This window comes from Lytechinus variegatus, chromosome 2 (assembly GCF_018143015.1).
Source record: "Lytechinus variegatus isolate NC3 chromosome 2, Lvar_3.0, whole genome shotgun sequence".
Taxonomy (NCBI): domain Eukaryota; kingdom Metazoa; phylum Echinodermata; class Echinoidea; order Temnopleuroida; family Toxopneustidae; genus Lytechinus; species Lytechinus variegatus.
The window spans coordinates 46,965,022-46,976,603 of NC_054741.1; the positions used below are offsets into that span (position 1 = coordinate 46,965,022).

Below are 11,582 nucleotides of genomic sequence, written 5' to 3' on the forward strand. Positions count from 1 at the left end.
CATTCTCCAGGTCAGGTGGTGACTTGCAAATATTCACACGTTATATCATTCATTGCTGCTGCGCTGGTACCAATTCATTCGTCGGGCTCAGCGCGCCGCGCCCGGCTAGACTGGGGCCACTGATCATTAGATTCCCACTGCGCAAGAACATTGTTGGGGACTGTGAGTACTTGGCGTTTTCATTTCCAATATTTTAGTTATAAAATCTCTATCCAGAATACACGGGGGAAAACTCAGAAAGGACTTAAAGATGAGTGGACGGAGAGCTTTGCATTTCGTTTTCAAAGTGGCAGATCGTACAGCTACAGCCAAATTCTACCGAGAAATCTTGGGAATGAAGGTAAATTGGATACTCTCGATGCGTACGGTTAACGGTACTACCGTTCATAGACATGATAGATATAGCTAGTCCGGGGTCAGTTGTAACTTTGCCTAGTCTATAATTGTAAAAATGGCAAAAAATGATGTATTGATCTTTTGTTGATGATGGAATTGAGATGTTGAAGCAAACAAGAGGCAAATTTAAGTGCAAATTAAACTTTCATTTCAAGAATCAAGTTAATCACATAACTCTTAATTTGCACAGAATTATTATTAATATTATTATTATTATTTTTTGGGGGGGGGATAAGACACTTGTTTCCAATTTGATTCAAGGTATTCATATTGCATCATTAATACTTATTATTATTATCATATAGATGTAATCATAGTAATCCAAGAACTATTGCCTTTAATATTAGTTTCTCTAATTTGAAGGTATAGGGAAGAAAACTAATTGTTGCGATTGCTGAATTTAATTGTACAAATGTGCAAGACTACAACATCAGCATGCAAAGGGTTAAGCGTGTTGAAAAATAAAGGACCGTTTACCAGCGAGTAATCACCATATTCACTTGGTATTGTGCTAGCTTGACTTAAGTCCAATTGTCTGTAGACAGCTCGACAGTTCATATACAATCATGTTTTATTAATTTCGTGACAGTTCCTAAGGCATGAAGAATTTGAAGAAGGCTGCAAGGCAACATGCAATGGGTAAGACAGTTTCTATGTCACGATAAAAGACAAAGTTGCACTCACCAACCTCAGCTAATATCTTCATTGAACCATCCCAAGTTTCCCAACCATCCCAGGGGCTGATAAGAAAATATAATGCGCTAGTCATGAACTGATGATTATGATGAATTGATGATGATGATGATGATGAAGAAGATGTTGATGATGAAGATGAGGGTGATGGTGATGATGATGGTGATGATGATGTACATGATGATGATGGTGGTGGTGGTGGTGGTAGTGATGGTGATGGTGATGATGATGATGGTGATGATGATCGTTGCTGTTTTGTTCACTTATAATCATATTAAAACACTGATGATGAAGTGCAGCTGTTGAGAAGGGATTTCATGAAAATTATACATCTTTTAACAGAAGTTCAAGAGCATGATTACAGCCACCTTCACCTCCATACTGATCCATTTTGTGTGAAAGCACAGAGGCCATTGTTGAAACTTTATCAGCATCAGTCTAAAATAATGCCATTCAGTTAGTACCTTGCAAGTGTGCATGCTCAAACCTGTGCTTCTTTAAAAGTCAGTGAGGGTATATTCTATGATTGATTGAAAAAAAATAACACTAATTACTTGCTTTTTGCAAAATAGTTCTATGAATACACCAAATAAGTCCTTGATTAACTAGCCCTGGATGCTCTTAACTCTTACAATTCTAACCTGCTCTCTCTCCCCATCTCCCCTTCTTTTCTTTTCCTCATAGGCCATATGATGGCAAGTGGAGTAAGTCTATGGTTGGTTATGGGCCAGAGGACAACCATTTTGTGACAGAACTCACCTACAACTATGGGGTAAAGAGCTATGATCTTGGAAACGACTTCCTGGTGAGTGGATACATTTCTGTTCAGTGAAAAAGGGTCTTTTTCCGAGTCTTGAAATATTTCGCCACATATCCCTTTAAAAGGCATCATTGATTCTTGGCTTTAGTTTCATGCAACTTGATCCCAACTAGTGTTGTAAGATTCTGGTTAAGTATGATAATATATATTCTACCTTGTTCTATGTTTTCTATAAATAATTATCTGTTCTGTGTTAATCTAGATCTCTGTATGTCTGTCTTGATGTATACTGTGATGTTTGTTTATATGGACCTCTGCTAATGCAGCTGTGTCTGAAACAAAGTCTTGAATTTAATTGAATAGAATGTACTACATATGTTTTACCGTACTTCTAATTCCTGTCTGTTTTCAAATTTATAATCAATTTGCCCTTTTCATAATGCATGTATGTCAGTTTTGCCCTAATTCAAGTTGATGTTGGAAGCACAATAGAGATTGTCTTCCATAGCTTTGAAACCTAATCTGAGTTTAAAAAATGATCAAAAACACATTGATTTATAAGTAAACACCTCATGTGATTATGGATTTTTCAAAGGGGGGGGGCAAATTTTTCGAAGGAAAAAAATTTTGACAAGCAAAAAAAAAGGTCTTCACTTTCAAAAAAGGGGGCACACCCCTGTTTTCATGGCATTTTTACTTTGCAAATTTGTAATTTTGCTTCTCAAAAGGGGGGGGGGGGGCACATGCCCCGCCCCCCCCTGGATCCGCACCTGCCGGGACCATTTTCTGTTTTATGCTCTACACGTACTGACATAAGAGTTAACCTCAGGTCCTCACTCAAATGCCACAAGGTCAAGAGTAGGACTGAACTTGAAATCCCTTAATCCATTCCATGTCATCTTTTCAATATTTCTGCTCCATCTTGAACTAAAACCTCAAACAGGTATAATGTAAAAATTTGTTTGATTGTAGATAGTCCAGGTTAGGCTTACCTTTTGATTACAGCTCTAATTTCAATCTTTCATTCCACATTGATAATTACAATTATTGATTTTGTACAGCTCTCTTACTCTGCTCTATAATATTAAATATTCATCCTTCCATCCAGCCTGTGAAAAGAACCAAGCTTGAAAATTAAAAGAGTTTTTCCTCAAACTTGATTTGATTTAAAATGGTTTTGACTTCAGATTTTTTTTTTTATTGTAGTACAGTATAGTGTCCTATGACTTTTAATGTAGAACTATAAACTTCCATGACCTTGGTGATATCTTAGAATTTTTTTGGCAGGAATATATGTGTAGATGACAACAATGTCAAATTTATTCTGAATATGTCATTACCATTGTTCAATATTTACACACGTAGAAGAGTAAACACTTTGCTACTTTCAAGGTTGTTTGAGGTACAAAGCAAGTATAATTGTATAAACATAAGATATTTTCATTATTTTTCCTGACATTTATAGGCAATTGTATTCAAATGCACTTGATTCACATCAGACCTGTCATCAGTATGTTTTCTCATTTAGGACAAATGACCACATGTAGGGGTTGGGTTGAATAATTTTTTTATACATAATCTGTAAATTGATTTTGATTTATTCATTTACCAACAATATTCACATGTTTACAGGTTATAAAACAAATTGCATAACAGGTACACATGTATAAAAATATGATGGTAAATGGGACCAGAAAATTGCACAAGTGCTAAGCGAGCATGGCCCCAAATTAAAGCCATTAACAAAAGTCAGGAGGAGAGAAAAATCTGCAAACATGTATACACTTTTTATATAAATTCCATTGCAAAATAAGCTTCCCCTCCATAAAAAAATCAAGAAACCTATTAGATGTCTTATTTTCTTTTCAGAATTGCTTATTTCCTGTTTCTTATTTTGCATGCTGAATCTGGGTTGTTGCTGCACAAAGTCTATGGGATTTACAGAGTTTGGTAGTCAGTGGGTTAATCCAAAGCATCATAGCTCTTCCAATTTTAGATTGTACTGTCCAGTAATGTTTACTTGAATTTCCTCTGATACAATATTTCTTATTTTAAACCTTTTCTTTGGACTTAAGGGTATCACCATTCAGTGCAGTGTAGCTGTAGCCAACGCTAAGAAAGCCAAGTGGCCCTTGACCATAGAGTCTGAGGGTGTGTATTCTGTGCAGGCGCCTGGTGGATATAGGTTCTACCTTGTGGACAAACCAAGACCTGAAGGAGGTAATTATTTCCTTGAACCTTGCTCAAAACATTCTATTTATCTTAGGGCATCGCGACTCAGTGCAGAGTAGCGGTCCATGCAAATATCACGCTCATTACAAATTTTAATGTTCAGTCATCAGGAATTGCTGATGATGACAAATTTTAATCGGCATTCAAAATTAATGTAGATCAATGATTTGTTAATAAACATTACAATTTTGCTCAGTTATATCAAGTGTCATATTCCATTGTATTTTGTTTTACCCATTCATAGATCCAGTCCAAAAGGTTGCTATCGGTGTATCAAATCTACAGAAATCTGTGGGTAAGTTCAACATTTGAAAATCTTGCCAATATCTAGGGTAGTGACTCCTAATGTGACTTGCAAGAATGATAAAAGAAATGTTATTTGTCTCAAAGATCAAGTATAGAATAGAGTTTTCCAAGTGCCTGCTTGCAGTTCGAAGTCCAAAATTTGATCTTTCTTCATGTCTCTTGAAGTGGTGATTGAATTATAGGGAAGAAAAGAAGGGAGAGGGGAGTGTATACATGTACATTAAAGGAAATATTTAAGATGAGAAGAAAACACCATGTTAACAGACAAAGTTCCTTTCATGTTGACCTAGTGCCTACTTTGAACGTAGTGTTTCATCATTTCAAAGATTGGAGAGGGATTGAAGGGGAAATTAAGAGTTGACATTACAAAAAATTCTTAGATTAAAAGTTTTTTTAAGAAATCAATTAGAGGCACATTTACAAATGTTTGTGTTTTAATTTTATATCGCAAATTAGCATGCATTCGTAAATTTGTTGTATGAATATTTGAATATACTTGAGTGTATGTGGCCTGGTGTATCACCAGATCAAATGGTATATTTAGACACATTGGCATAAAAATCACAGAATTTTAAATTTCTGACACCTTTCTAAAGGTGAATATTTATACTGAAGTCATGCATTTGGATAAAAGAATAAAACATCTCAATGTGACATGATGTCACAATTAAATTGTCTATATTGTACATTAACCAGTATACATATTTTTAAATTCCTACTCAATACTTTAGATTACTGGACCAATATATGTGGCATGACTCTGTACGAGAAAGCAGAAAACAGCGCCCTCTTAGGTTTTGGAGAGGGACAGTGTAGATTAGAATTGCTTGATCAAGGCGGACCTATCGATCACAAGACAGCATTTGGAAGGGTAGCATTTGCTTGCCCTCGAGACCAGGTATGTGTAGAATGGTTCATTATTTCACATGTTGATTTAGAAATATGCTTCATCTGCTTTAGATACCTGTAAAGCACTTTGTTTTTGTATCTCACCTAATCCCTTTAGCCAACAACCTCCAAATTAAAATTCCATGTTGAAAAATGGTAGCTCCAGGAATATTGGTATTATTAAAATGATTTAATCCTATCTAGGCCGAGGTTGTATTTTGGGAGATCATAAAGCCGGGGGGGGGGGGCCTCGCAGACCCCCCTTGCTTGAGATCTCGACCGCCCGATTGCACTGAAAATTGGCATTCAGGTTGTCTGGAATATATTCTATAAATTTGTGTAGTAATTTATTTCATGCAAATTGCTATTAATTGTGCTAATTTATGCGTAATTAGTATGCAAAATCATTCTAATTTTTGGTGTTCATCTCTTTGCGGTGTTATTAGCAAATGTACGTGAAAAAATGCAATATCAGATCAATTTCTAATGTATCGTTTTTTTTTCAACTTTTTATGCATTTCTTTGGGGTTTTTTAATACTTTTTTTAAATGTTTTTTTTTTCAATGAACTTGTTGAGAACTCTTCTGAGATCATAAGCAGTATTACTTAAATCCATTTAGACCAGCAAAACTAAAAATAATCATACCTTTATAATTTTGGGTTAAAAACAGGAGTACTCCCTTTCAGCAGCTTCAAAGCTATCCCGGGATGAAAACATTCTGTGTATCATTGTGGGTTGCCATGGTGAAGTAAATTGAAATTTCTCTGATATACAGTAAAGGTTAGTGTGCACTGTGCAAGTAAAAGTAAAAAACAAAATGCATAGGAGTCTGCATCACATGTAAGAATGGCAGTGCAGCCTCTCTAAAGACAACTGGGTTTGTTCCAATTACAACAGATCCTGGTAGGTGATTCCAAATTCCAAATTAACATGATAGTGGAATTTGGAGCATATAGCTCTGCAGGTTTAAGAAGAGCTGCATCCTGGCACTTTAGCAATTCTTTTTGTGCACTATTCTCATAATTCAATGCTGAATTTTATTTTTATAGTTTGTTTGCTTTCTTTGATCCTAGTTACCTGGAATAGAAGCGGCCAGCAAAGATGGAGGTCAAACTATCATCACACCTCTAATCAGTTTAGACACCCCTGGCAAAGCTACGGTTGAAGTTGTCATTCTTGGAGATCCTGTAAGTTGAAGTCTACACTTAGCTTATAGTTACCACATCCTCTTGAATATACACATTGGCTGAATACGGGGGAATATTCTGTTTCCATAACCACTGAGTTATGTAATGTAAATGCTCTTCCTCCACTTCAAATACCTGTAAATTTTCCCTTTTGGTATCCAGTGACACTTGTCTTTGAATGTTAGTGGTTTTGGTAGCTACAGGATAATTGCTCTAATATGATCTCATTGAATAAAGTCCACAAAACTATCTCTTTAAGACAACATTTTAAATAGGACTTAAGTTAATATCCTGTTATTGCTAGTTGAAAAAAAAATTCATACATCAGACCTCAAGTTCTAAGATTGCTAGGGCATGGTCACTTTGCTATGAATGACATGTATATTACATCAAAACTAGGAAAACCTTAAAAAGGGTACAAATAATCAAGGCCAATGAGGGGGACATTGTGGCCAGTCAGTAGGACATCAAAGGCCACTGCACACCTTACGACTGTTTGCGATGCGATTTTGGAACAAATCGCATTTTGCTCATTTTCTGAAAATGTGAATGGAATATTTTTAATTTCATTTGAGGTTAAAATCAATTAAAAGAATACTAATATAACCATTTTGAAAGATTGCAAGCCTTTATTTTGGAGTAAAGGCCAAATTAGTTTCAAATCGTAGCCAATCGTACGACTGCTATGACGTCATTATGACTAGATATTAAATTTGCTTTTCTGAGAAGGATGAAAGCATAGTCACAGATTTGAACATAGGTATTCATACGATGATTTAGAACATTACACAGTTAGATATTCAAAGTCTCGATATTAGCATCAAATTCTACTACATTTTATTCTGAAATCGGGTCGCAGACCAATCGTAAGGTGTCCGGTCGCCTTTATGCAGCAAGAATACCAAAGAAGGTACCACACCCAAGCATATGCACAATTTGTCTGGATTTTAATGTGTTGTAATTTGTGCACGAGGGGCTCTTGTTGGAATTGAAATAAATTGTTTAAGGGGTCAACCCAAGTGATATGGGGATTATAGTTTTTCAGTTTGTATTTCTTCAGATCTAAACCTCTATTGAACTGTAGAGATTTGTTTCTTATTGCTTTATATTTTTCTTTATAACAGGATGGTCATGAGATTTGTTTTGTTGGTGATGAAGCTTTCAGGGAATTATCTCAAGTTGATCCCAAGGCTGACGGCTTATTAGATGAGGTAATGATTTTGCTTGTCTCTTTAGGTGTCCCCTCCCCCACCCCCACCCCCATAAGAAAACATAGTAACTGAGTTACCATTGTTTCATATGGAACTCAGCCCTAAATTTGGAATATTTTAGAAAAATAAAAAGTTGGACTGAGAGTATAGCTTTTACAGCTTATGAAATGAGGTACCATTTTAAATTGCGATTTCAAGTTAATAATAATAATAATAAACAGTTCTTGTATAGCGCATATAACAATTATGAATAATGTCTCTATGTGCTTCCAAAGGACTTGGATATTATTACCCCAGCTGTAGCTTGGCTGCCGTAATTACTATGATTACAGCGCACACGCATTTCAAGGAATAAATTCCTGCCAGGTACCCATTCACCTCACCTGGGTTGAGTGCAGCACAATGTGGATAAATTTCTTGCTGAAGGAAATTGCGCCATGGCTGGGATTCGAACCCACAACCCCCTGTTTCAAAGTCCGGAGACTAATCCACTGGGCCACAACGCTCCACTTTTTCCCCCCTTTCCAAATGTAATTGAGTGACTAATACTTCATACAAATCTCAATCATCAAAGTGAGCTTTAGATTTGCTCTAAATCAAAATTAGGGCCGAGTCTTATGACCTTTACAAAGTAACATTCTTCTAGGTGAGAAATGAGTTAATGGCATAAACAATATTTAATTTCATGGAAATGAAATAAAGAATAGAATTGCATTGAATTGAAAAAAAAGAGAATATTTTGTATCATGACTACATGGATACTATGGTGTCCTTGTATCACCCATAGGTCCAAAATTTCTTTTATCGATCACTTATAGTTTCAATCCTGACATATACAGGAGAGGCACAACACTTTGTAATTGGATATTTTCTTTCATTGTTCTCTTTACAGGCTGTTGCTGCAGATAAAAGTGTTGAGTGGTTCGCTAAGAAAGAAGCTAAGCTAGGTAAGCAGTGGACACCTGGATCATAGTGATACTTTAATTTATCAACTCATACTATCATCAGATCTGTATCTCTCAAATTGGCAATGAATTTGCAAGGAAGTAGCCAATCATTAATTGAGTATAAATACTCAATTTGTAAAAAAGCAATTACACTTGAGAAAAATTATGAATTCGGTTCTTATGTAAAGTAAAAGAAAACACATGAGATTTGTTTATATATATACTCAAACAAAAGCTTTGATTAAATAAACATTTATTCAAAGTCGACTCATCATGGCAGTAAGTGATATATAATACATGTTTAATTTTGTTTTATATTTATCATCCGAAAAGTCCATTGCCATGGTTAGATACAATAATATTATGAAATTTAGTAGAAAACTGTTAGGAAGGTTTTCAGATGATAGACAAGACATAAATTTCCTACATAAAATGCATTAAAAAAGGGAAGGAACTTGACAGGCATCGAAACCCTGAAAATGTTGATAGTGGATCCCACATTGCTATTGTGGGATTGCTAAGAAGTGTTCTATTCAGTAGGACAGATGGATATTTCATTCCATCTTTAAATATGCACAAAGCTTTTTACATGAGTATCAGCCAAGCTAGCTAGCATATCAGTGCAGTGAGCGTCTAGTCGGCAATGTAGCCCAGGGCCCTGTCTTACAAAGAGTTGCGATTGATCCAACCAACCATAACTATGGAAAGCCAGCAACATCAACACCTGAAACGAATGTTCGCTCAAAATATTTTCCACTTCTGCTGTAAATTCATTCATTGATTTCTTGAAAATTCAGAGTGCTTTTCTTTGTTAACAAAGGACATTGTACTTTTTTTTGTGGAAAAAATTATGACATCAATGGATTTCCATACATTTGAGGTTGATCAGATTAATCGTACCTCTTTGTAAGACAGGGCCCTGAGCTTTACGTGTCAGGCCTGCTGGGTGTATGGTATCCTGAGGTATACAGATGAGCATTCCAAAGAAACACACAATTTGGTATTCTATTATGGGTTACTCATATCAAGGGTCTGCAAGGCAAAGCTTGGCAATCACTGTTGAACTTTTTAACAATAAACATGTACAATGAATTGTGAAAGTCAAGGGTATTATTAATCGCTAGCCTTGTGTTACGGGACCTTGATCTGTAGAATAGTGCATAAATCTATATGATCACAATGATGGATGACCAAATACAGTACTCTTTATTTTTTTAGTTGTATGTTCATATACAGATGATGTGCCTTGAAAAACAATTTGGAAAAAAAGTGAATCTTGAAAGATAATTCTAACTGATAGAATATGAATAATTTTATTTTCATTTTAATTTAAGATAAACAAAACAAGTATTTTTTATGATGGAGAGCAAATCATGGATTGTATTCAACAAAATTATTGCGAAAAAAAATATTTCTTTATTGATCGGAAATGTATTTTTTCAAGACTGTTGTCATTTTCAATGTTTCAACTTTAGATGAATTGTAATGATGATACGATTTTTCTTCATAGAATAACTAGTTTTTTTGTTAATGATGTATTGATAAATTGATATGTATGCCAAACAATTGGTTATGTAACAGTTGATTTTGTTGCATTTTTATATTGCTCATGTTTTATACTATTTATTCTGGGTCTGATGATTGATATCATTCTCAAATTAAAAGATATGCATGGTATAAGTATGAATAATTCATATTCCATAGTATTTACCTGTTGTTTATGATGTATTTGGAGGGGGTAGATTTCATGCTTTTATGCAACAAATCTGAGACATTTTGACAATTTCTTTTTCATCTTTGGATAATTTAGCATATTATGAGTCTAATTCCATGATCTAAAAAAAAAACTTATCTATTCATAGAAATATTTATATAGTCTATCAAAACCCTCAACTCTGATCAAAATTCAATATGTGATGATGATGCTATTCCATTCACTAATATTCAGTCATAATTTATGGGACCACTGCTATTTATACCAAGCAGGGTAACAGTGTACATGATAATATTATATACAACATCTAACATACATAATCATATTTTTATATTTATGTGAATAGATTTCATTAGTCCAATATCATTAGATGATTCAATGTATGTAAGACAGTATGTGTGCAATTGTAAGATATAATTGCGAATCATGGCTTTCAAATGATTAAGCATTTAAGCTAATAAATCAGGATGTCTAAAAGGACGTACAGGACTCATTGTTGTTTTGCAGTTATCATTTATAAAACAAAATTAAATGGGCTTGTTCCAGTTTTAGCCATTTATGACAACAAGTTCGGGGCAGCATTTCATGAAATTTACTAACATGGTATCTGTGCTATCCAAAAATAACATCTGAATTATCGATAGCTCAACAGCCAATCTGAATCAAGGATTTTTTGGATGGTATCTGTGCCATCCAAAAGTAACATCTGAATTATCAATAGCTCAACAGCCAAAAGTAATCTGAATTATCAATAGCTCAACAGCTAATCAGAATCAGGGATTTCATGGTATTTACCATTGACTGACAAGAAATCTCCCTGATATTAGATACATATGTGAGACAGGTGCCCGAACCACACTCTTATGTCAGTGCAGTATTGCCTAGCAGGGAAGGGCTCCACAACACAGCGTAGCAAGGCTTAGCAATGGATTGAAAATCAAAGTTATGATTAATTGCTTTGAAATTAATTTTATGATCAGTCGCTGAACTTTGTGTTGAGACCTAGGATTAGTCTGTTCAGACAATTTATAGAAACAACCTGGGGGCCGTTTCATAAAGTTGTTCGTAAGTTAAGAGCAACTTTAAGAACGACTGGTAAACCTTTTTACGCGCTTAACCATTGCCAATGAATATACCATTTACCACAAGAAAGGATCACCAGTCATTCTTAAAGTCACTCTTAACTTACGAACAGTTTTATGAAACACCCACCTAGTATTGTTTTTTTATCAATATCTTTTTTTCCA

At 34.9% G+C, this 11,582-nt stretch overlaps 1 protein-coding gene across 2 annotated transcripts; it reads left to right on the top strand.

Moving 5' to 3' along the window:
- LOC121408176 (glyoxalase domain-containing protein 4-like) lies at window positions 1–9,346 on the top strand. 2 transcript variants are annotated; one of them, XM_041599534.1, is made up of 9 exons: window positions 1–340; window positions 986–1,035; window positions 1,774–1,894; window positions 3,925–4,069; window positions 4,326–4,376; window positions 5,119–5,285; window positions 6,350–6,463; window positions 7,588–7,674; window positions 8,567–9,346. In XM_041599534.1, exons 1-9 carry the CDS (start codon window positions 251–253, stop codon window positions 8,645–8,647), a joined length of 906 nt encoding a protein of 301 aa, XP_041455468.1. In that variant the 5' UTR covers window positions 1–250; the 3' UTR covers window positions 8,648–9,346. The 2 variants fall into 2 exon arrangements, with proteins under 2 accessions (XP_041455468.1, XP_041455469.1); XM_041599535.1 differs by having other exon boundaries at window positions 3–162.
- Window positions 9,347–11,582: the final 2,236 nt, after the last annotated feature.

Coding starts and splice junctions, on each gene's coding strand:
- LOC121408176 (XM_041599534.1), top strand. CDS start 251: ATGAGTGGACGGAGAGCTTTGCATTTCGTTTTCAAAGTGGCAGATCGT. Junction 6,464..7,587: donor TTGTCATTCTTGGAGATCCT/GTAAGTTGAAGT, acceptor TCTTTATAACAG/GATGGTCATGAGATTTGTTT. Junction 7,675..8,566: donor CTGACGGCTTATTAGATGAG/GTAATGATTTTG, acceptor TTCTCTTTACAG/GCTGTTGCTGCAGATAAAAG.